We start from the raw sequence: 25,250 nt of genomic DNA on the forward strand, positions 1-25,250 counted from the left end.
GAGCACGCAGAAGCATCAAAACTATAGAGCTTACTAGCTCAGGGGGAGCTTGATGTTACATTTACTATTTTGTAATTCCTGTGTAATACTGATTGTTTCTATAGCACTGAAGAAAGGAAAGAAATAAAAATACAACGAAGTCATAAATAGAAAATGGCCTCAAGCGGTCGTTCACTATCCTAAAGAACAGGTAACTACTCCATGCACTTCAGATTGGTGATTGTCTCACTAAAAGCCTCCCGGACTGGGGTCTTGTGGCCCTACAGACAATGTGTCTCTTTATTTTTATAGCCTTAACATTTAAAAGCTGCCATTAAAGTATTACATTTCTTGTCTTACCCGTACAAGGCAGAGGGAACAGGTTTTCCCTTTTGTCTTTGGTGATCCTCAGACCCAAGGGAAGCACGACACTGATCCCTTCATAATATGCTTTCCCATAATAAGAATTCACAAGACTTAAAAACCCCCAAACTAAACAAGAAACCCCCAAATACACAGACTCAAGGAGCACGTTTTCAGTATGCACAATTTTATTTTCCAGTTAGTGGGTACAATTATTTTGAAATGTAGCTTTTTAAAAGTGTAAAAAAAATACATCTCCAAATTTAATACCTCACATGCAAAAACAGAACAGTAATGCTCAAAATGTATACAAAAATACCACTTCATCCTACTGGAAAAAGATAAGCACATCTAGTTACACTACTTAAAGATATTTTAATTAGTACAAAACTGTAGAGAATTTTAGCCTCATTGCAAAATCCATTATTTTGGTATCCTTAATTTTGATGGATACATAGCAAATTAAGCACGTAACCACTCAGGCACTCGAATGCATTCTGCATATTACCTCTTACTCTTCTATAGCATTGTAGGCTTTGAGAGAAATGCTGTTTTTCAGAAAAAGTTTAATATTTTGCACCTGTTAAATTAAGAACAACGATGCCTGGAAGAAATAGAAGGCCAAGAATAAGTGCATTTCATAATATTTTATCACAATCCCAGATCAGGTGTTATATTTGGAAAGGAACTGAAAGACTGTTGAGTATTTAATTGCTTTTTAAATGCCTGTACAGATAAGAACTAGAGAAAATGAAAAAAATAATGTCATGACATCTCTGTCAAGTAAGAATCAGTACTCAAACATCACAGTGGAGATGTTTTCTTGAGAAAAAAAAAAGTCACTGCTACCATTTTTTTATCATCTTTTCCATAAAATGTGTCCTGCATAACAATCAGCTGAAAGATAACTTACCAGGTAGAATGCTTTACTTTGTACACTTAAAATGTATATCTGTTTTAGAAAAGCAATAGTTTCTAAAAAAACATGTCACTGGCCTTGTGCACTGGCAGCTGTTCCAGTAGTCAGGTTAATTGGAGTTGTTTGGGGTCATGGCCTGATGGGGACTTCAGGCCACTAAGGTGGGCTGAAGTGCCAACCTCCTGTAAGAAGCTGGCAAGGGGACAGGAGGACAGGTAGAGTTAAAAGCATTAATTGTCAAATCACAAGCTGGGCTGAAGCACTAGTGTCAATCGAAATTAATGGTTCCATCTGAAGAGGTGCAGAGTGGTCTGATCTGCCTCTTGAACACTTGCCTCATTCTCAGATGGTAGAGATTCCCATTCCATGGACAAATGGCCCATGTCCGTTGTGAATACAATCCTGCTGTTTGCTGGCTTGGACTGGAGCACCAACATCACCTGATTTCAAGTGTCTGCACTGAGAAACTTCACTGTTATGAAGGCTGAAGTCTGTGCCTTAACTAGACAATACAGATGCCAGTTTGGTGCTGTTACCTATTGTATAAGATACTGTCCATCTGGCTGAAGTTGATAAGAGTTTTTTTCACTGATGTTGACAGAGTTCACTCAGATTCTGAAGCCAGAATAATTTATTTAGTGCTTAGCTTTTCCACTGTTACCTGCAGCAGAAATCTCTGTGCAGTGTAATGTGGGAAAATGTCTCTGAAGGAGACATTAAATATACTGAAGCCAATTTTCCACATTAACTTAAAGGCATTTTATACCTGGACATTCCTTACACTTCAGTTTTTATCTGTTTCCTCACAATGCAGGTTTTTTTTCCCATTTAAAGAATAATGTAATGCTAAAAAATTTAAGGTAGCAATCTGTTTTTCATCAAAATACATTTCTTCTCCATGAAAATTAAGAACATTAGTTAAGGATTAAAGTTTTGCTGCTCAAATCTTTCTCTTTTGTAAATTATTACACTTGTGCATTATGAATTTTCATATGTAAAAGAATAGCAGCAGTTTGATGTAGCATATTAAAAGAAAAAGACTATAAAAATATAACTATTCATTAAACAAAAAATACACCTATACTCAATTTAAAAAAACCAAACCTCAATACATTCTATCTTTCTTGCTTGCACTCAGTATCAGCCTGTTTTATAAATTTCATTAAGTACCCAGGGACTAAGGTTTTCCTTAATTTATGTCATGATCTGCCTCTTGATGAAGATTATGTAACCTAGCCAAAATAATCTTCTGTCTGTTCTTCATTTAAGGGATAATCATTAATAGTAGTGCAAGACAGTTTCACCTGTCACCTCTTTCAGTGATCTAAGTACCTGCAGCAATTTAAGGAATTGCTTGAAAAAATTATCACGATACATTTTTCAAGGCTTGTCAGCACATATTCTCACGCTCATGTTTTAGAATTCACACCCTTGGCCAGCTAGAACTCCTGCCCTTTCACTAGGCTTTGTACAAATACTGAACAAAAGGCTTGCCATACAAAGATTTTTGTCTCTTCCAGTGTCCTTGGCAGACCACAGAGCAGCTTTTCATCCTGTACACACTGATAAAAGTGTAGTGCAACTTCTGCCTCACTAGTCCCAAAACTGAGTACATCTTTCACAATAGTCTTCTGATTTTCTTTTTTATTAATATATATCATAGCAGAAAGTGCTTGCAGAATCAAGGTCCAGAATATTTCTGGGATAAGGTTAGCTAAAATCTTGAGAGTTACAGAGATCTGTATCATTCAGACAAATCAGGGTTTTGCACAGTGCAAAGATTGGTTTCATAGCAGAAAATGCTGGTAGATAGTACTGGTGCATGAATATTGCTGTGCTCTCGCAGGCAGGACAGGACCAGCAGTCCTTCAGGAAGCAAGTCGGCGCATAGCCTAGAGAAATGGGTTTTGAAAGGTGGAGAGAAACAGGCCATGGTTAGTTCTCAGTATACACCATCTGAGAAAATTACATGTTTGTGTAAACTAAAAATTCAGTGAAAGTACAAAGAAAGTAATTTCTGTAAATGGTGCAGATTGTGCAAGAAGCTGTCTATTGTGTTAAAAGGAGGAATGAAAGGGGAAGGTTGATCATAATTCTGGACTTTGGTGCCTCAAGCCTTACAAAGTCTTCTTTCAGGCACCCAGCTTGTGTTTAGATCTATTTATAAGCCTGTGTAAGGCAAAAGTAGTCCTAAAGCAAGAGAGATGAGGAGATACTTAAGCAGATATAATCTACTACCATCTCAAGAAAAACGTGACTTCATCCACTTAGCACTGACATTCAGTATCCAGAGAGGGTATTTATTTAGGGAGAAGGTACCTGTTGAGGGCCATACTCTCACAGCACAGCTCAAGGCTACAGGCAGAGGGATAGACACATTCAGTTCTAAAGTGCATACCTCTTCCTGCACATCAAGCTCATCATCAGGCTGGCTGGCTTCTGTGAAGTCTATGGGTTCTTTAGACTCCTGCATGAGTGAAATCTTGGTAGAAATTAAGAAACATGATGAGTTACACGTTGTCCATATCATTGAAATTGTTTTTTTTTTTACTCTGAAGTACCTTAAAATAACTTCCACCACTTAGAAGAGTCTGTTGTTAACTTTCCTTGACAAAGATGATGATTTAGTTCAGCTGAAAGGAACTTATAAATTGCAGAGCCTTTGGGCCTGTCTCTGCTCACATGATCAGTTATGACTTTGTAAAAATAATAAAATCTATCTTTAATAAACTGCTGCATAGCATTATAAAAATGTGAATCTCTACTATAAGAATTAGTATGAAAAAGTTACAAAAATAAGGATCATATCCTAGTCAATTATCAGCAATATTAATTTTAATTGCTATTTATTCATGATACTGTAATAGTGATTGCTGGGAAAGGATTTGTGGTGAAAAGAAAGGAGGACACTATTTGACCATTTTCCTAATGAGGGCCCTTTAAATGCTACAGAGTGTAGCAAATCTTTAAATACTACAGAGAGTTTTGATTATCTGAAAAAAACCCACAGAATACAACTAGGAAATGCACAGAGAAGGATAGCAGGAATGAACACTAGTGTGGAACAGCTCCTGTACACATCCATGCCAAGTAAGAGTGAGATTATAGCTTTGATCAGAAGTGTGTGCAGGGAATGATAATTCATTGCAGCTAACAATCCAAAAGTCCAGGAGGCTTAAACCAAGCAGGAAATATTTATCATATAATCTAAAATTAGAGAACCCATCTCCACAGGATAGTGTCATAGGTTCCAAAAGAAGTATTACAGGCACATTGAAGAAAACTCCTTCTGTAACAATTAAATATACTGTTCCAAATACAACCTCCAGCTGATGAGGTTCTTAAAATGCCAGTAGTCAGAAATTAGAAAATGTGTCTTAGGATTAAGTTTTCCATATGTTTCTCTGATTCTTTTCACTAACAAGCTCCTGGAGTTGACAGACCCTTCCTTTGATCTAGAAAAATATTCATGTACTACAGAAGCTGCCCAATTTAGTACACTCTCACTTTTTTTGTACTACAGTTCAAGATCTAGTTTTCAAATGTGCCACGGAAAGTTCAAGTATGAGTGCTAGATGATGGAAGAAAGAGAAAGGTACTGCTAGATATCCTTACCTTCTCAAATATGGGATCCTGGTTGTCACTGTATGTCATTTGATTCCTTATGTAGAGCACAGCATCATGGACAGTCAAGAAAAAGATGTCTTTTCTGACAGTATCATCAAAGAAGGCACCCCGTTCCAGCTGAGATATAAGGTTGTCTGAATAAAAGAAGTCATAACAGGTTTATACAATATGAAGTAATTTAAGAAATAAATATTAAAATGCATGGTTGCAACTGTCAGAAATCAAATGTACAGCCAAATGAATCCATCAATTATAGTTTAGTCTTGAATTTTACTTTCATATTTTCATTACACCCCCATCATTTTTTGTGTACCAATGGAGCCAACAATGCTTATCAATGTTACAGTTCACATACTTATTAGTGCAGATGCTACCACATCTAGAGATCCCGTCTCACCTTCATTTTATTCTTTGCAGGAGTTAAAGTAGAAATACTTGGATATTTACCTTGATATGAAGCAAAATATACTCTCACATCAATTCTCTCAAACTCTTTAATTATCTAAAAAAAAAAAAGTTTGCAACAAGGACATCAATAAATAAAGTCTATAGAGGAGAAAATACATATATATCTGGATGCCTGTGTAATATATAGGCACATACACTTCATTTTTTTCTGATTGTCTTCATTCCATACAGTACATTTTGTTTATTCATCGTAATTAAGGTACTGCTATACTTTGCTATACCTAAAGATCCAGTAGCTAAGTACCTGGTTGCTGAAGTGGCCTGTCTTCAACCATATAAGTGGAACTACCCATTTTATAAGCACAAGCATCGCTGCCAATTAAGGCTGTCGTTCTGTTCTCAAAATTCAAATAATTTTCTCTCCAAGTGAGACCACATGGGCCTGAGTGAGCTTTATTTCCCCTTGGGCATCAAAAAACAATGGAAATACTTGGCCTTAATCTTTACACCTCATTTCCTTCTTTCTAGAAAGAATATTATCTCCTTATTATGTACTGTGAATTTAAAGATTAGTTAATTAATGTTGATGAAGCACTTGATACTAGCCACAGAAATTACTATAAAGAAATGAATCATTCTTCCTTCATAGTTAAAATAAATGACTAAATGAAGGAATGAATAAATAAATCTTGTGGCTAAAGACTGAACTGGGATGTTAAGATGAAATTTTTACTACCTCTGTGTTGAGTGAGCATCATCCTGTGCCCAGATTAAAGCAGGAGGCATGTGGAAAGAAAATATATAACTAAAATATTTCATAACATATGCATATAAGGGGACCACATTTTACAGTTAAATTTTTTGAGTACTTGACTATCAACCTTCATTTTTTTTCCCCACTTAATATAAACACACCACCAGTATTCTACCTTTTGCTGTTTTTTTCATATTTATATTTTGATGGTATTTTTCAACAACATACTTTTTAAAACTCAGAAATTAACTTCATCTAACAGCTCTTGATTTACATACTACTGACTAGTTTCATTTTCATAAAACATCAGAAAAAAATGCCCTTACCGTTTTTATTGATCTCACAGCAACAATATCCAAGAAGGTTACTGCTCCAAAATCAAGAATGAGACTGTGAATGGGCACCTTGGGGATGTTTACTTTGACTGGGAGTTCTGAATTCCAGTCCACCTGGATCTCTACTTCTTTGGTGGGAACTTGAAGATCCTGGTTGTCTTCAGGTTCCTCATCAGTCTCAAAAGCTTCATTATTAATACCAGGCTCACTGATGATGCCATTCTAATGAGCAGATAATATATGGAATATAGAATTTAATCATGGGGAAAGTTTGGGAGTTACAGAAAATACCACCCTGTGGTACCTTCTGTGGAAGGAATTGACAAGACTTGTGACCAGTATCCTCTGCTCCTAATCCTGGTACTGTGGTTAGCATAACTAATGCCATTTTATAAGGCAAGGAGCCATTCTCTATGGCCAAGCAGATCGTGTATTTGTTCAATTCTCCCTCATTCTCAGGCCCTGAATGTCCTGTGAACCAATTAGACATCAAACTGATTTCTTCTTCCTCTCCCGAACAGCCTCAAGGTTTTTGGCACCGGGCTGATCTCTCCCTTCCTTGCTGGCCTTCAAAGGTCCCAGGCATGTGGACAACCAGGTGTAGTTGGTGACCCCATTAGAGAAAAGGTAAATGTAAGAGTCCACAGAACACTGTCTATGGCAAGTCCTGTGTGACCAAAACTGCTGCTAACAGTGAGACATCTCCAGGGGCCAGGGATGCCTGCACTGTCTTTTGTTTTCTCTGAGTATTGGTGACTCATCTTCCTTAATTACATTAATACTTTAATGCAATTTTAAAGTCTAGATTATGATTGTTATATTGATACATTAAACTATGTACTAAGATCTGATCTGCAGGGAGTCCAGGTAATGAGAAATGTTAGCAACTCTAAGTTAGGGTCTATGTGATTAAAATTGTAAGTCAAGTTGTATTATAAATTCTGTATGCTACTTATAAACTGTACTACCATGTAGTAAGTCACACTTTTCATCTCTATTTTAAATATGAGTATAGAATAATTCATAATTAAGCCTTAACTTAAAAGGTCAAAGAGTAATCCTTTGAGAAAAAATAGAAATAAATAATTTTTAAAAGGCCTACCTTAGTAGCTTTTAATTTTCCCTTCTTGATTAGCTTTTGTATTTTCCTCAGTGCTTTGAGTCTCTTATTATATACCTTGACTGCATCAAATCCCACCTACAGAAAAAGGACCAATATTATTTAACTTAACTCAGTATAATTCTGATGAAATCTCAAGGATAGTTAAGCAGCTTCCAAACCCATAACTTATCACTTACTGTGGATTTGAGGCTGCTTTTCAGTCCATCAATGTTAGCATAAAAAATTGGACTTGAAAACTTGAGAATCTTCACACCTTCTGGTTCTATAACCTGTTGCCAAAGAATATAAGGTTAAACAGCAACAGCCATATTTTGACTAATAAGAAGCAGTTCCACTGTTTCAACAGTTCAACTACATATCTAATTTTTTAAAATTGCATGGATTTGTTGATGATTGAGGGGATTCCATTTTTAGAAGCTTACAACCCCAGCATGCAAGCTGGACCAACCACCTGGATGAAGATGATCCTGAAATTTGTTATCTTTGAGGACCCCACTTCCAAACTCAAGCTGTGCACAATACGCAAGGCACAACCTTTTCTTATACTGATGTGTAGACTGAAGGAAAACAACTCCACAATGACTTACATTTTTGTAGTCCTTGACCTTCTTATAGATGTCTGTGCCAGGAATGTTTCCAAAGCCTCCCCGTGAAGGACTAACAGAAATAAAAACACAGTGAAGGTAAATGTCATGCTTGGGCACTCACAGAATTGAAGGGATTGCTGCATACAAAGTGTCTTTGACTCCTGTAGTTTGCCTTCTCATACCAAACTAACAGACTTGCAGAAGTGTTGCAGCTATTTTGCGTCACTGTAGTGAAAGGGCCTCTAGAAAAACAAGGTACTTTTGTCTCAGCCTACTTAATGCACCATTTTGGTTTAACTTAATTGAACAACTTGTTCAATTGGTTTCCTAAACCAGAGGAATATTTTAAAAGCAGATTAGTTTGTTAGAAATTTTAAAAACAATTATTTTTACACTGAAAAAAAACTTGATGGCTTTTTCCGTTTCAAATCAATTGAAATATATTTACATTCTTTTCAAATTGTGTAAATCTTTTTAGTCCAACCTTTTTAATTTTTATTTCAGTCAATAACAAAACCAAAATATTTTGCAGTCTCCAGATATATATTTAGCAGTTGAAGCAAATTGTTTTCAAGTTTGTAAGGCCTCATCTCCCCTTTATATTTTGGTGACATTATCTGAGTTGAATTTAGGAAATTTTTGGAGGCTCTTCAAATTTCATTTTTTATAATCTACAATTGTGAAACAAGTTTTACAAGGCTTTATTTTTAGACATTTGCTGACAGTGCAACTATCCTTTGGTAATGCTAGTTACCAAACTCACTGAACTCCAAGGTGAAGGAAAGAAGTTATGTTGTATTTTCAGATAAAAACTCAATGAAAAATAACAAGATGGGCAAATAAGGTTCTTCAAATCCACCTTTTCTCACCATTCCACTACTACATATTCTTTAATCAACAACGAATCAGCCAGAAGCACAATTTTTTTTCTTATTATCATGCTTTCTCTTGCTCTTCTTTTACAGCCATACAATCAGTCTTTTATAAGCAATAAGTGAAAAGGTTATTGGCATGTGCAACATACTGCAGTAGTATTACCTGTTGAGAACTACTATAATGATCAATTAATTACAAAAACCATACATCTGTTTATATTTGATCTAGAATGTTCCTGTCCCTTTCAGAACTCAGGTATGTGCATGCATATAAAACATATGGCTAAGTACCACCAGAGTGGCCAACATGATATGAAATCCTGATAAAATGATGCAGCTTCTCTTTTATCAGTGTAATTAAATGTTGGCACACAAAGAGTGTCTTGTTCTAAAAGAAACAAGATGTTTTTTCATTTCAAAATTTTTGTAAACGAAAGCAGACATTCTGCCACAAATCATTTTGTTTTCAGCATATCATCTTCCTTTTTCATAATACAAAACTAAGAATTATTTCTGATACTATATTACTTACAACTGAACTCTCAGCACAACTGTCAGCAATCCAAACAAAAGGCCAGCAAGTAATCCCAGATCAAGTCCCAGAATGATGGATGCTATACATGTAAAAACCCAGATCATCTGGAGAAAAAATAACAAATGTATAGTATTTTAATTTAAACATATGACTCCTGGTCATGCTAAAGAAACGCTAGACCAGATAATATGAGAAGCATATTTTAACTTTGAAACTGATTTTAACACACTAGCAACTAGCTGACTTCCATACAAAAATCTTCCTCCAAGATGCTTTCATCCATCATTATCTTATTAGGCATAGTTAGCTTTTTAGGAAATAAGGAGGTTTTCAACATAATAATATTTTTTAAGGATCTGATTCCTTTGGTAAAAATAAAAGAGATACAGTTAAACATTGCATTTATTTCCAGTGATGGCAATCTTTGTTAATCTTTATTAAAAATTGGAAACAGTTTTATTTCACCAAGATGTAAAATACTGTAAGATGCCCCCCATGCAGACATATAGGGAAGGAAGGGGATTCCTCAGTGACATCTAAGAATCAGAAAGAACTGTTGCAAAGAGAGATATGTCATATTAACAGGTTGAAGGCACTTCTCTAAGATCTCCACTGAATATTCAGGCAGAACAGTTGAAGTGCACTCCTCAGTTCTTTTCTACATCACTGCCCATGCAGTAGACTCAATTTTTTAAGAAGCTGAGTGCTTGCAATTCTTACTGAAGTCAGTGGGATCTTTTGTCTATAAATGAGTAAACCATTAATCAAAATATTTGAGATCTGTCTAAGACAGGTACTGCCCAATGACACTGTAAAATCTAAGCACAGTAAGGACTGCATGGAAAAAAATGTCTTCCATGCAATATTTTCCTGCCTCAAGAGCCACAGTGAAGGTCTGTTCCACAGAATACACAGTGGGAGATGTGAGCATGTACGCTGAGATATGGTTATAGTTCATAAGAAAAGTCTCATCCCATACCATGGCAAATGAATCCACACTCTAGCTTGGATTAGTCTTGCCACAACAAGAAAACGTATTTTCTGAGGGCTAGCTAAGATTATTCAGGTAAATGGAATGTTCATGTGGTAACAACATAGATATACGTACATGAATTAAGGAAAGGTCATCTTTTCTGACTAATTTAAACAGCACAAAAGTTAAAATCAGAATGGTAAAGGTGGCAACAGGCCATCTTTATTCTGCTTTTCAAGCCATATCAGCACAAAATTGCTGTAAACTACGGAAATGAATGCAAAGGAGTTATCACTGCACACAAATACCCTGATTGGCACCCTTACTTTAGGGTTTAGGGAATAAAGAAGATTAGCAGAATACTGACCTAAAAATGGGGAATTTTTTACTGACCTCATGGCATTTTCATTTTGAGGATGCACATAAAAATTTTCTGATGTTAACTCCTCAAAATCTGTTTATGTGGTATGTAAGAGAAACTTGGATGGCACTGAAAGGTAAAAAAACCCAAAACTGGACAAAAACATTCAGGAAAAAAAAATAGGTTACTTACAGCATCCACCTTATTCTGTCTCCATAGACGGGGAACATCAAACACTTGCATGAACATCCCTTTTAAGTTAGCTATGACTACAGCTGCCAACACAGACTGTGAAGAAAAATAATGAAAAAGTGGTATTCAGAAGCAAAGATGAATATTAAGATAATGCTCAACATGACACACTATAAACCACAGCCCTGTCTGGAATTAGTCACCACAGTTTAAAGGGGGATTATTAATCTTGCCCATCACAGTTGATTTGGATCTGATGTGACTGTGCTGCAGAGGAAGATTACAGTACCTTTTGTAAGGGCTCTAGCAATTTCCCCAGGGCAACAATAGAAATCAAAACGATCCCAGCTGAGATTATACCAGCAACCTGCAAAGAATAGTGTTTATAGGAAATGAATTTACTACAATTCTATCATCTGTTTTGAGGATTACAAATAAAAAGGTACAAACAGTTGCACACTATATTTCTTCAGGAACAGGGAACCTGCTTAAGTGTCATTGTGTTTATGCATATGTGGGCAACCATTATGCACTTCATCTAACACAGAGGGAATTCAATTAAGCAGGAAATCTAAACAAACACAAGGTAGTAGCTCTTGAGGGGTTATGTTACAAAGACAGATGAATGAAGCAGTCTGTGTGTAAGATGGAAAAGAAGCTGCTGGAAAACCTGTAGTTTTCCACTGTTAAGAACCACACAACTGTAATTTGGTAAGACAAAATAGTTTACTGAACATGACAAAGATGTTCCATGGCTGATGGTGAATGGCAAATGGCAGAGCTACTCAGGCCAGCACACGGGAGCTTAAAGCTGGGAGAGATTTCCTCCCACATCTTACTGTGACAAACTCAATCTTCTAATTGGAAATTAAATTCTGGGGAACTAGAGTTAAAAGATTTCTGCTCCCTAAGGTAACTCGTGCTATGCAAACCTTGATTGCCCTCTTCTGGCAGAGCTTAAAAAATGATTCACTACTAGAGCCGAGCTGCTAAGACACCCGTGCCTTTCCATGTGCCAGCAACGCAATCGTTTTAGGACTGTTTTCACCTCACAGTGAAATCCGTGCACTATACAAAATTTAATTTACCTCTGCACAGTGCTATGAGAAGAGGTCATTACCTGAGTCTTTCCACCAGTACTTTCTTGGACGGCAGTCCGTGAAAGAGCAGTAGTTGCAACGAAACAAGAAAAGGCACCTGAAAAAATGTTGCTGAACCCAAAGGCAATAAATTCCTGAAAGATAATTGTATGATGCTGTAAATAAAGATGCCTGAAGACAGTTTTCCAATGGAGAAAGACAATAGCTTCTGCAGTAGTTGACAAAGTAGGTAGTAAAATAATATTAAGAAGAGTATGAATTAATAATAGCTGTTAAATGTTTACACAAATGCCTCTTGTGCCAGTGCAGCTACCTCTATCTGGAAACCAATACAAAGAAGCTGGTATTCTCCCCCTGAAGTGGACATTCTTGTCTGAATACAAAGGTGTTTAAAGCTTACTTCCATCAATGTTACCAAACCTAACATTTCTAAGAATTACACTGGAATAATTGCATCAAGAAATGAGTACTAGAATAAATTTAACTCCCATCAGCTAAACAAATTATTTTGATCAGTACAATAGTCTGACTTTAGACAAGCCTTTAACTAAGGCAAAGCATTTTAATATTAGTAGATCTATCAAGGAACTTTGCAATAAAACAGTTTCACTGAAAACTTCTAGTTTGCTGAGTCAGACGTTTTTTCACTCTAAGCATCCCAATGAACTCACACTGAGTCTCAGGCAGCATTCTCATAACTTTGCCCCAGGGTCACAGATGCTAACCCCTATGGATGCTGGCTTTTCTGCTCAAGTGACAAAGACCCTGGGAACTGTATGTCCTGGGATCTGGGCCATTCCTCTGCTGGGAAATAAAAAATTTGGGAGCTGTCTGCAACCAAGCCTATATAATTGACAGAAACATTGTTTTCACCAAGCTGACACAGGCACAAGAGCTTTTCACTCACTGCAAGCTTTTTAAAATATAATTTAAGATTTGATTTTGACTGTCTCCCTTCTTTTCTAAAAAATTAAATTTCCTGTAAATTTTGATTTAGCTCCAACTACAAGAAGCAGGAACACACCTAAATTATTCATGCCTATTCCCAAGCAACCACTGTGATCTGTGAGAAAATATTGGAAGTATAGTTCCTAGGGTTATTAGGCATTAATAATCTGGATCTATGAAGACAATATAGACACTGGTAGATAATAGTATCAACCAATCCTTCAAAATTATTTTAGTGCTGCTTTTATCATGTTATTTTAACTTCTCCAGATCAAATAAACTATTTGCCCATCATCCTGGGCTGCATATAACCTATGCTACATGTAAAATTCATAACATAACACTGAAAGGAAGGCACTATGCTGTTTTAAATTAATTCTTCTACTATAATATTTAATCAGCATCTTTGAAACACACCACTGCTGGCAGAACAACATTCAGCAACAGAACAGCATAAACAGCACTTCTAGGATTATGCATTATTCTTTGATATTTAGTAAACTGAAAGTTGGTGCATTTTGGTCAACTTTAAGACCAAGTGTTACAGATACAACCTTTGAGGAGTGCAAAGTGACAAAGAGAAGCATAATTTTCTTATATACTGCAAAACAGTGTTTCCAAAGTTCAACTTTATGTAATCCATTAGTTCCAAAATGAAGGACTCATTAAACAAATTACTCATCTGTTGCAGTGAGAGCATTTTCTAATATGCTCAAAGGATAAGACTAAAATCAGCATAGATGAAGGGTGAGGAAGCTTTCTAACATTTTAACTCCAAACCATGGGCAAGCAACATAACCCCTGGTGAAGACACTGAACAAATGCAGGAATCCTGTAAGAGTTTGTGATACACAGCTCACGTCACATTCTAGCTATGTGCCCCTAGAAACCAATGCTTAAAGCAGTTCAGCCATTTAGTGCACACAGCTACTCCAGCACATTCATATGCTGGTAGGCAGTAACTTTTGTGCAGCTGCAGGACTGATCTATCAGGTTACAAGTATAGTTATATAGATGTAACTGCCGAGAAGTACAATAATTTATTAACTGTAAAGTTCAGATGATTCAAATCCTGCTTAAAGACTAAGCCAAAATAAAGCTGTTCAGAGCAACTTCTTAGCTTGACATTGTCTTCATCTGCCCAAGCAACCCACCTCAAAATATGCCTTACAAGTGGAAATGGAAAGTAAGTTTCTAGGCCATGTTAACTTGACATCACCAGAAAATTCCCCTATAGAGTGCTCATCCCTTTCAGAACTACTGCAGTCACTAAACCAATACAGAAGGAATGAAATAGTATGAAAATTCCTTCCATAGTGAAGATAGATCTGGCTCATCTCTGTGTGGTCATTTCAGCTAATTTTTTTCACGAGTTGAAAGAATTCCTCCTGTCAGACTTCAGTGCTTGTCTGAAAAATGTGTGTGAATGGTGTTTCTTTCATTTGGCTACGTAAGTCAGCATGTTTTACATTCACTATGTTTATAAACGATTTCAGTTATACATACCTGGTTTCCATCAATAGCATAGTCATACTTGGTTGCATATACCTTCCCCACAGACACAGCAATAGCATAAGCAACAATAGCAATGGAAAAGGAGGCTGCAATCATCTGGGAAAACAGGCTGACATTTGGAGGCTCGGGAGGCAAAAATCTAGCATTTAGAAAATATATTAGTGTTACCAACTTTTATTGAATTCTGTTCTTACCAGAACTGTCAAGGAGTTTGAGGCAGAGGCATACAGGTTGCTTATAATATGAAGTGTAATGTTTCAAGTTAATAAAAAGGTGGAAACAGCCCATTGACATACAGAACACGCTTATCTAGCTCACCCCAGCCCAAATCCTGATGCTATTAGTCAGCAACAAAGCTCCCATTGTTCTCAGCATGACTGAGATTTGGCCTTATGATAGCAAAGTGAAAAACTACATTTTTTGAAGCATCTAATAAAGGATGTATTGAATAGTATGATGAATTACATAAATATGTTAATGACACTTCATACTATTGTTAATGTACTTCTTCAGTAAGATCTCAGAAGCATTTTATCCCCTACTGTGTTTCCACAAATTTTAATTAATTAAGCCCTGAATACCAAATGGAATGTGAAGGTTACTACTGTGAAGTGCTCAGAATCTCTCAAGTGGAAGTCTCTACCAGTGTAATCCTCCACATCCTTGCTCTTATGATTATGGAAGTGACAAAGTTGATTGGGATAACAGTAACAACATGAATATAAACCGCAGTGGGATAGCTCAGGATGACAGAAATTAAGTTTATGCAAAATTTCTTTATTAAAAACCCTTAATTTTTTAAAGCCATTTTCCATAGTCCTATAGTCACTTCATGAGCAGGAAGCAATTAATATTCAGATGGACTTCATGAATTAGATAGACATTCCTAAGCCCATTTTACAGAAGAAGGAAAGCTAGGTAACATATTTAGGTGGCATAATTGATAGAGCCAGAAGTAAAACTCAGAAAATCTCCAGATCTGAGTTCTAAACTCAGGTTACAGCTGTCAATGTTTCTTTTATGCATTTTCTCTTACTACGGTCATTTTTAGCCAATTAAAATAATACCTTTTCTCCCCAAAACAAAGACACTCACCCTCTTGGAATGCTCTTAACAATGCCTGCATTGTATTTTTTTTCCAAGTCGGCAGCATATGAAATGCCAGTGGCTACTATTGTCTGTAATAAAATAAAAAAAACCTTTTTAGGACTTAGAAAGACTTCCTGTCTTCGTGTAGTTAGACCCATCCATTTTATCTGTTTTCAGCTTTTGTTATGCCCTTTGCTTACCACAATAACTTCTATTGGTATAGGTATAGGTATCTTGTGTTTGAACCGATCGTTTATTTCTTTAACTACCATGCAGACAAAAATGGTGAGGAGTCCAGCAATAAGATCTGCAATGTTGGTGGTACCAATTTTTTCAAATGTTTCAACAAGAGTCTGAAAAATAAAAACGACAACATAAAACATGCCCATGTCCACTTGAAGCATGTGCAAAAACTCATGAGATGATCCAGACACATGGGGTTTTGGAGAAGGCCAAGCTACTTCTTCGTTCAAGCCTGGAAAAGCCTGAAGAAAATGTATTGTCAAGGCACTACAGAATCAGCAAACGGATTTAATAGCAAATTTAATGGAAAAAAACCTAACTGCAAGAATTGTCCACACAGGGGGCTTTGGCTTCCCAATTTTTAGTCAATTAATACTAAGTAAAAAGAGCTAACTCTCTACCAGTATCAGAGCAAGGAAGGGAAGATCTTTAGTTTCTTCGCTTTAACAAATAGCAAGGGAGATCTTCATTTTTCTAAAGGGAGCCAGCAGACCCATGGACAAAGCTCTGGCTCACTACATGCCCAGTACTCATGTCTGTGCCTTACATGGTTCCTGTTTCCACAGCTGACAAACAGAGAATGAGTGCGAACACACAGGTCCTATCAGGATGTGGAGAATCCTGCACTCAGAAAAGCAGCCATTAAACCTCACTCTACAGTAAATTAACCCCCACAGCAGAGTTCAGCCCCGGACTGGAGCACTCACAACTGGGCTGCAATAGGCAGCTCCCTTCTCTACCCTTCCTGTGCCCTTGCTTGATCTTACTGTTTATTACAAGTTACTGTACAGAGAAAACATGAAGGGATGATTACAGAAAAGTCACAAATACTTCTCTGTCCTCCTCCTAAGCATCAGAGTAGTTTTCACTTGCCTCCTGTCTCCAAGAAAATGTAGTTATCCCATGCATAGTGAAGCAGTTGTAGCAGAACAATCTGGTAGAAAAGGGGCTAGAAACAGACTTCTTGCATCCCGCTTAGCTCCTCCAGTAATGATCTTTTGGTTTAAACATAAGAGGAGCTTTGCAGCAGCACCAGCACCACTCCTACCCTTCTGAACAGACTTAGGTTTGGAAATACAACATATAAGTACTTAATCAGCTATGTTTTCTAAGCTAAAGAAGAAGCCTTCCTGAAACACTGAATCAGACGCCCTCCCTTGGTTGACTGAAGCCATTTCTTGCCCATTCTGTTTACCACGGATCCCATAAGAATGGCTGACCACCTCTTACACTGCTTCACTTCACAGGGAAACAGTAACTTCCTAACTTCTGTTGTGGATTCTGCTAATGTTGGATGCTCAGTGTTGCAGTTTGTTGAACAACACTACTGCAGCAAGTCCAAAACTTGCTGAAGCAGACACAGCAAATGACTGGTTGAGCAGACCAGAAATAACAATTTCTTTGCTCTACATGCACCTGCAAACATTGACCTGGCTCACCTGCAAGAACACAGAAGCTTTGAACTTTAACCTAAAAAGTCAGCATCTCCCTCAGGCCTGCTGGAGCTGGAAGAGCCATGCAGTCCTTTTAAAAAGTGTATTATACTAAATACCACGCATTCAAGAAATAAAGAGATGAAAAAAATTGCCAGATTAACAAGTCCATCATTTTTCCAGGTCTGCTGTAAGGTCTATTATACAGTACTTTGTCTCATCTAAGTTTCCTTGTTCTGAGGGGAAGAGTTTCATTAGTTCTCTAAAGGCCCATAAGAAAATTTTTTGTCCCCACAAATAGTCCTCCAGATTTATTTTTCAATTTTTACCTTGCTGCTTATAGTTATATTCATCCTATTATTGTTAATCTAGATGTCTGTTGTATTTTTGCTAGTCTGGTTGCCAGAACTGGCATGTAAAATCTCCAATGTTTTTTTTCCTAGAACAGCCTCTTTTAGAAATCTGCTATTCTGATATGAAGTGCTATGGAAGATCTAAAATACTGTGGACCTGGATAATTTCATGCTGAAGTCAGTGACACAACTCTGAAGAATTTTCCAGGGAAAGGACACTATTCTGTAATACAAGACCTCTAGGAATTCAGTGTTTCTGTAATGCAGCCGAACATTGCAGCTACCTGGCCAAAGGGTGGCCAGGTATTTTAGGTATTCACATGCATGGCTACAGCTTGAAATGGAGAATGATGCCCTTTACCAGAACGACCTATTGGTTTAAGTATAAAGAGCCTTGGGACTGGCCAGCTCTGGGAGATGAACTGACAGGGTTAATAAATGATTAAATATCCTTCACAATAAGTGAGTAAGCAAGAGATGGGTAGTCCCAAACTGTAGTCTCCAGAAGTGAAAAACTGTTTTGCTGGATAATCACATTTAAACTCCATGTGAAAAGTGCTCTGTCTGAAAAAGACTTCAAGATGGCAATTAGACTTTCTGTCTGGGGAACCCCAAAGGCAGCTACTTAGAGCCCCACAGCTATAAATGAACAACTGCACATCTTCATGAAAGTGAAGACTAAATGAATGACCTATACTTACCACCATATATATGAACCATCCCTGTGTGAAATGGAAGCAGAAGATAAGCAATTATATAAAAATACCTGTCATAAAACAAAAGCAAATTAGAAGGGAATACTTACATATATTATAGAAAGGACACCATTATAATTTTTAGTTGAAACATTCAGAACTATTTTCAGTTGTGACACAAGCACTTGAAAAGCAGCTGCAGTTGTGAATCCCCCAACTAGTGGATCTGCAAGGTACCTCACAATGAAACCAATCTGGAGAACTCCAAATATAACCTGGAAAAATCATGAAGAATAACAGCTTGTTAAATAACAAAAAGGCACACTTTTATTTGGAGATTTCTTATGCTTTGCTTTTTCTTTGTTGACGCAGAGTCTTAGGAGCATATTTCCCCCTTTCAGCCTAGTGTAGCTTAGTATCATCCATCCAAGGGAATAAAGGAGACCTGAAGAAATGTGTGAAAGGAAGCTCCAGGATATGCACCATTAGTACTCATGTAGGTCTTCTGGTCTGAAATCACAGGGCTATTCTGTTCTCTGTGCTCACAGTCATGCTGTCAGTGACTCTAAACAGAATAAGAAGTTCTTAAAAGTTTGCGATAACTTTCCTTCGTTTTTATGTTTTACTACAGGAAAATGTCTGATGCCATAGTAAATATTTTCCTGCCATTGGCATTAGAACAGTGTCAACCTTGTGTCTTCAAGTCAACTATTTTACCTGTAAAATTCCAACCAGGAATGTGAGAGTACTTGCAATCAGCACTCTCTCTGCATCTCTGGATTCAATGTCTATCAGTGCCCCAGTGCCATTAGTTCCTGTAGCATTACTGCCTTCTATGAGAAAATTCTCATCAGGGGCCATGCTCAGTACAACAGATCCCACCATCAAACTGACTACTGGGAACGGACCTGTAATGACAAACAGAACACACTAAAGTTTAACACACATTGAAAAAATGTATTTATCATGCTAGACAAGAAACTCTGGGTCAGAAAATGTAATATTGTAATTGGGGTACATTGGCAATATGGAGCCATAGGCACTGCATTGTATTAGACAAAAATTCTGTTCCTTCTTTAAATAGCTTATGTTGTACATGCAGATACAAGTGCAGTTTCACACTTTGCTTGAGCCAATTTAGGGCTGTACCAAGGCCAAAAGGGACAAAATGTTCAACACGCTCCAACTATCTCCCTTGTGTCAGCATCACAACCAGACAACACAGATCACCAATCCAGGTGAAAGTAATGTTTATTTCTTTGAGTTTTGGGGTTTCTTTGTTTGCTTGTGTTTTTTTGGTTGGTTGGTTTTTTGGTATTTTTGTCATGGTCAGTTTTTAGCTGATTCAGCATGCCACATGATCAGGGATCCCAACACCATGGTTGTGGCAGGAACACGATCCAATGGGTCGGACCACATCTTTTGGTAGTATTGTGCTATTATATTGGCCAAAGATGACTGAAACTATACTTTGGGAAAGATACAGAGAAAGTGATCATTGTGTCAGCAAAACACAAATCTAAAAGTCATCAAATTTATTGCAGTTATGTACTAAAATTATGCAGAAAAGGAAAATGTTCATGAAATGTCTTAAAGGAGGTTAAATTAATTTCGCAGGTACCTTAGAAGACACTTCATGAATAAGAGCATTGGGAGAAGCATAAAAAAGGAGTGTTTGATAATCTAGAAAGTAGGAATGCCACCATAAGTAGACATAACAAGTCAGATTTGGATAGCAAATATGAGCTGCTTGGTAGGATAGGGAGGGGCTAACAGTTGAGAAAACATACAGAGACTTTTGATGCAGTAGAGGAGAAAGCTGATGAAAAAGTGTAATATCATGCCAAAGTTCTGGGAGGGGAAAACAATGTGTTCTTGGTAGATATGAAGAAGGAAAGACTAGATTTGGTTAGAATGAAGAAAAAGGAACTTCAGTGATCAAGCTGTAACAAGAATTTAAAATGTGAGAACTGAAAGGAAACAAACCTCATATTCTAAAGAAAGTATTCAGAAAGAATCAACAAGATTTACCCATAGCCTTGATGTGACTACCTAGAGTAACGCTGGAGTGGATGTACAAATTCTAGGTTTCCACAACAGGCAAGAAGATATTGTCCACAGTAATGAAAAGAGGATGCAGCAAATAAGGCTTGTAGAGAAGAGTAAAAGAGCTCTGTTTTAGCCATCTTGAGCTTTAGCTGATAGACAAAATGTTTGTCATTCATACTGCCTACGGAGGCCTTGATCTTGTCATTTCTTGCATAGGGTGTAGCCAAAGACAATATTTAAACTTCAGCACAAATTCAAGCAAAAAGCAGGGGCATACCTGAAGTTAGCTATTATGCACAATTGCCTGTATAAAGAAGAAATAAGCCTTAATTTCTCAAGATCCACCAATATTAATATTCACCACAGCCAATTTGTTTCAGAAAGTAGTTCTATTGTATGAAATATGACTGTCTGCAGTAAGGATTAACACTTTGTAATAGATAATTCACTGTAGCTTGAACACGTGCAGTTACCAACTGAGATGTGCCTTGATGTTCCCAGGAAAAAGTATGTCAGGATGGGGAAAAAAGCAGAATAGAGACCATATCCAACAGGGACTGCAACCAGCAAAGCATATGCCAAACCTGAAATGATAGATTATCAAAATATCACATTTAAAATCTCTTAGCCATCTACTATCTTGTCTAGAATAGACTTTCAGAAAGATTTACTCCTTTGGTCCAGGTGCAATTTAGAATATGTTTTGTCTGTAAGTCCGTTGCAGGCACACATGTGAGTGAGTATCAATGACTGTAAAGGACTGTACATCCCATGCTGGTAGCTGAATGAGTAAGTACTGAAATGTTCCTATATTTGCATAGGTAGCCCAAAACACAAGCTGAGATAGGGAACTTAAGTGAAGAATATTGTTGCAAAGAGGGTGTGCCTCTTGAGAGAAAAGGAAGATATATGAAGGTTCTAGTTACAGACAAATTTCAAGAGCAACACTCTGAATTACTGCACAACAAATATGCTTTAGAATCTTCAGGTCTTGTGAGAATAGGACCACTTCTTTTCCCAGTAGCAGCTTAGAAACTAATCTTCCAATAGTAAGTCACATAAATTTGAGAGTCTTGGTTCTTCTTCCTTTGCATACCTGTGCAAGCTGTCAAATCCAGCAAGCAATAAAAAAAAAAAGCCTTCAAAATCATATCCCAGTTAGCCAGAGTATAGTATTCTCCTTCAAAGATTCTCCAAAACCTGTCAGAGTTCAAACAACTGAAGTCCTGGTCATACTACTGTGACTGATGGGACGACTACAAGCTGGGAATTAGGGACTTCAGAGACCTGAAGATCCCAAAAGCCTCTTTTTTTGCAAATATTTTGGCCAATTTTTCCTATAATGCATGTCCTCAAATCTCAGATTTTTAAAAAAATTATAGCTAGGTGTAGATTTGCATTCATTTGTGGTTTTTCCTTTTTTCTACTTTTTTTTTTAATGCATAGGTGGTAGACCAGACAGAAATATTTAAAAAAATAGATTTACAAATGGATTCTAATTAAGGGAAATCAGGCCACTGAAACGAAATAAAAAAGGAGGTTATAGTATGAGCACAATAGCTGTTATAAGTAACATGAAAGGTCCATCTAGCCCAGTTCATTTTAAAAAGCACAGGGATCCTGTAACTGTGCTACTACCTTCAGCAAAGACCTTCCAGCTCTGACACTCTTCTTTGAGAAAGAATCACTTTCTTTATTTCTCAGGTCACCCCCTGCCTGGGGCAGAAGTTTGTAATGCTTTTTTTCTGCCAGTCTCTGCCTTCCTAGCATGCTCCAAGGGAACAGACAGGAGGAAATACTTGTGTCTAATCGAGAATGCGTAAACTGCTTTCTTTGTTCCCATTGTAAATCTTTGTCCCCTTCTGCAAATACTTAATTTCCATTGAGGGAAAGTGTGGAGTTGACACAGCTAGTTTTGCCTGCTGCAGTCGTGAAAAAATTGTGAAAATAGTATAAGAACTCTACTGAGATTGAAGAAATAGGTGGATGTGTCAGGGTTATAGTCAGTCTTGTTTTAGATGGATGCTGCCTCAGGCAGGATGGTTCTGCCCTCTGAGTCTTCCTTAACGAGCTTATTTGAACGAATTTCTGCTTATTTCTGCCACTTTCCTATTTGTTCATCTACTGAAAGCTTTATTAATAAATGGAATATGGAAGTAAGGAAAACTTAATATTGCAAGCCATATATTCTAAACATCCATCAAGTATAATTTTTTAAAAAATGTGAATACATCGCCACCTCCATGAAGGTTGTCTTCTGCAGAGACCTAAACAACCACATAAGATTAATTTTAAAGAGGAGTAAATACCAAGGTTGCACTATTTTAGGGGAATAACTAGATGTTTGTCAGCAGTTGCAGAAGAACTATAGGTTTGGACAACCAAGAAAGAGAAATAAGACCACACAACCTATCTGATTTATCACAATGTAATTAAAATTTTAAATATCAAAATAAATACTCTTTGAGTAAAACGCCTGGAGGAAAAGTTAAACACATCTTTATAGCACATCACAGGAAATTTAAATCTTCTAGCCAAGGAAAGAAAAAGGAATAAATTAAAAACATAAATTATTTATTGCAAAATAATACCTAATATCTAGTATTAAATAACAAGCCTCAGATTTGTAATTCCATCTGCATAACGTCCCTGTGTTCAGCCGGCTCCCTTATAGGGACGTGCTGGGGAGCGGAGCGCCGGCGTGCCCGGCTTTACCTTGCAGAGTGGCAACGAGGCCGGTGCTGATCCCCGAGATGATGTCGCTGATCAGCCACTCTTTCACCCGGTAGTTGGGCAGCCACTCCAGGATGGGCAGAAAGGACTTGGCAATCTGAAAGGCCCTTTTCCTTGAACATCTGCGAGAAAACAAGTGATGAACGTACCCCACGGAGCTGCAATTGGAGCCCCCCAAGAACCCCAAAGTGACAGAGAGCTGAGCTGATGTACATTTAAATTTAAGGGGCAGTGAGTGTCACAGTCCTGTCTTCCAGACAGGGATGGGGCACGTAGTGGTGTTAAAAGCGCGCTCCCTGAAGAAGCACCCCATGGGCAGCTGCGACACGCAGGGGAGCAGGGATGCGTCTGCTCGCACTCTGGCGTGTGGGGCACTTCATCCCCGGGCGGGTGGAGTTTGTGGGCGCCGGGACGGCGCGCCCCCGGCTCCCCCCCGCTGCCCGGACCCACCTGCAGGCTGCCTGCGCCCGCTCGCGGAGCGTGGGCGGCAGCGGCGGCCGCCGCTCGTTCTCCTCCTGGAAGCCGAGCTCGCTGTAGATGGGCCGCGCCACCACGTAGTGGCTGAGCTCGGCCGGCGGCTCGGCCGCCCGCCCGCCCGCGGCCATGGCCCCGCCTGAGCCGGCGGGCGGCGAGCGCGGCCCCCCCTGCCGGCCCCGCCGCCGCGCCCGCGGCCCGGCAGCGCTGTCCGCGTCCTGAACCGCGGCTCCGACGGCTCTGCCCGCGCCCGCTCCCCGGCCTGGGGCAGGGCGAGCCGGCCCCGCAGCAGCCGCATTTATACGGCCGCCCACGGCCTGGCGCTTTATTTACGGGGAAACAGAGAGACCCGGCTCCGGGCCGGCCCGGGCGACGCCTCCGTCCACCCTCCCCCCGCGGCCCCGGTGCCCCCTCATCGGCCCCGCTCCGGCCGGCGCTCCCCGAACCGCCCCGACAGCGCCCGTCCCTCGGGCGGGGGCTGCACTTCAAAGGCGGCGGCCGCCCGAGGGCAGGCGGTGGGGGAATGACTGTGGGGCGTGCGGAGCGGGGCTTGCTGCACGCACACGAACCCCGCCGACAGGTGATGGCCTCTGCCCCTCACCAGCTGCCCCTCAGAGCCACCTGCCCGCCGGCGGCCGGCCAAAGTGCTCGCTGTTAAGGCGAGCCTGAGGGAGTGAGATAGGACCAGCCACTCTCGCACAATTGCTTGGCCCGCACGGAAGCCTCCCTGGAGTTAGTTTCCAAAGCCCTGCTGCATCCCGTGACCCAAGTCTTGTCAGTTGTCTCCATGCATAGATATAAATGCCTAATACACAACACCTGCTCTCCAAACCAGCCGGAGCTCACGCAGGAGCCTCGGTGGGAAGAAGTGGCTCAGGCCCCACAGGCTCTTTGCGTCACATCTGAAAGGACAGGGTGGCCCAGGGCTGCAGCTTCTGGTTTGCTGAAGGAGGCTCATTGGGAATGAGCTCCTGGTAGCCTTGCTGTAATTTCGGATTATGGATAGGACTGAGGCTGCAAAAGTCAGTCCTGCATGCTGAATACTGCTGGCTGTATTTCAGCTCTTCTACATTATGTACAGCAGACAACCTAGCAAAGATCTTGCAGGAATGAAGCAAAGCACATGTCCTCCTCACCTAGGAGACTTCCTGAAATAAGAATCAGTGCCAGTGTTTCAGCCAAAACCAAAGATGTACTGAGGGTACAGCATCAAGTAAAGTATTTGTTCCATGAACTACTCAGGCATGGAGTTGGTTTCAAAGCAATTAACAATAGCCCTAACTTCAGACATACTGAAGCCAGCATTACTAAAATGGAAAGAAGCTATTTGCTGAAATATTTTTTAGTAGGGTTAACACAATTCAGGTTTCCTAATTCTGCAACTGGCTTCCTCTCTGCTGTACTGTAAGGAAATCTGGGTAAACTGTTGAACTGTTTTGATATGAGCAATGTTGTATCCTGCAGTGAAGCAGCCAGCCTCCCAAAACAAGTCCCAGCATTTTGTAGAAACCTGTAAGCATGGCACTCGAGTCAGTAAAAGCTGCCTTGTTCCAGAGGAACAAGGAAAGTGGTCTGATGTAAATGTTA

The 25,250-nt window shown here is 38.9% G+C and overlaps 1 protein-coding gene across 1 annotated transcript; it reads right to left on the reverse strand.

Annotated features, from left to right (window-relative positions):
• Positions 1-508: 508 nt before the first annotated feature.
• SLC26A4 (solute carrier family 26 member 4) lies at positions 509-23,809 on the reverse strand. The gene is made up of 20 exons (XM_088165807.1): positions 23,640-23,809; positions 23,172-23,311; positions 20,930-21,040; positions 19,125-19,315; positions 18,518-18,682; positions 15,884-16,036; positions 15,690-15,772; positions 14,586-14,733; positions 12,152-12,265; positions 11,321-11,398; positions 11,032-11,127; positions 9,503-9,609; positions 8,096-8,165; positions 7,685-7,777; positions 7,488-7,583; positions 6,377-6,607; positions 5,336-5,390; positions 4,877-5,022; positions 3,660-3,743; positions 509-3,153 (listed from the first exon to the last, which is right to left on the reverse strand). The coding sequence occupies exons 1-20, from the start codon at positions 23,792-23,794 to the stop codon at positions 3,130-3,132; spliced, it is 2,340 nt and encodes a 779-aa protein (XP_088021933.1). The 5' UTR covers positions 23,795-23,809; the 3' UTR covers positions 509-3,129.
• Between the last annotated feature and the right edge of the window lie 1,441 nt (positions 23,810-25,250).

The sequence above is a fragment of the Sturnus vulgaris genome, chromosome 5 (genome assembly GCF_052056855.1).
Source record: "Sturnus vulgaris isolate bStuVul1 chromosome 5, bStuVul1.hap1, whole genome shotgun sequence".
NCBI lineage: Eukaryota > Metazoa > Chordata > Aves > Passeriformes > Sturnidae > Sturnus > Sturnus vulgaris.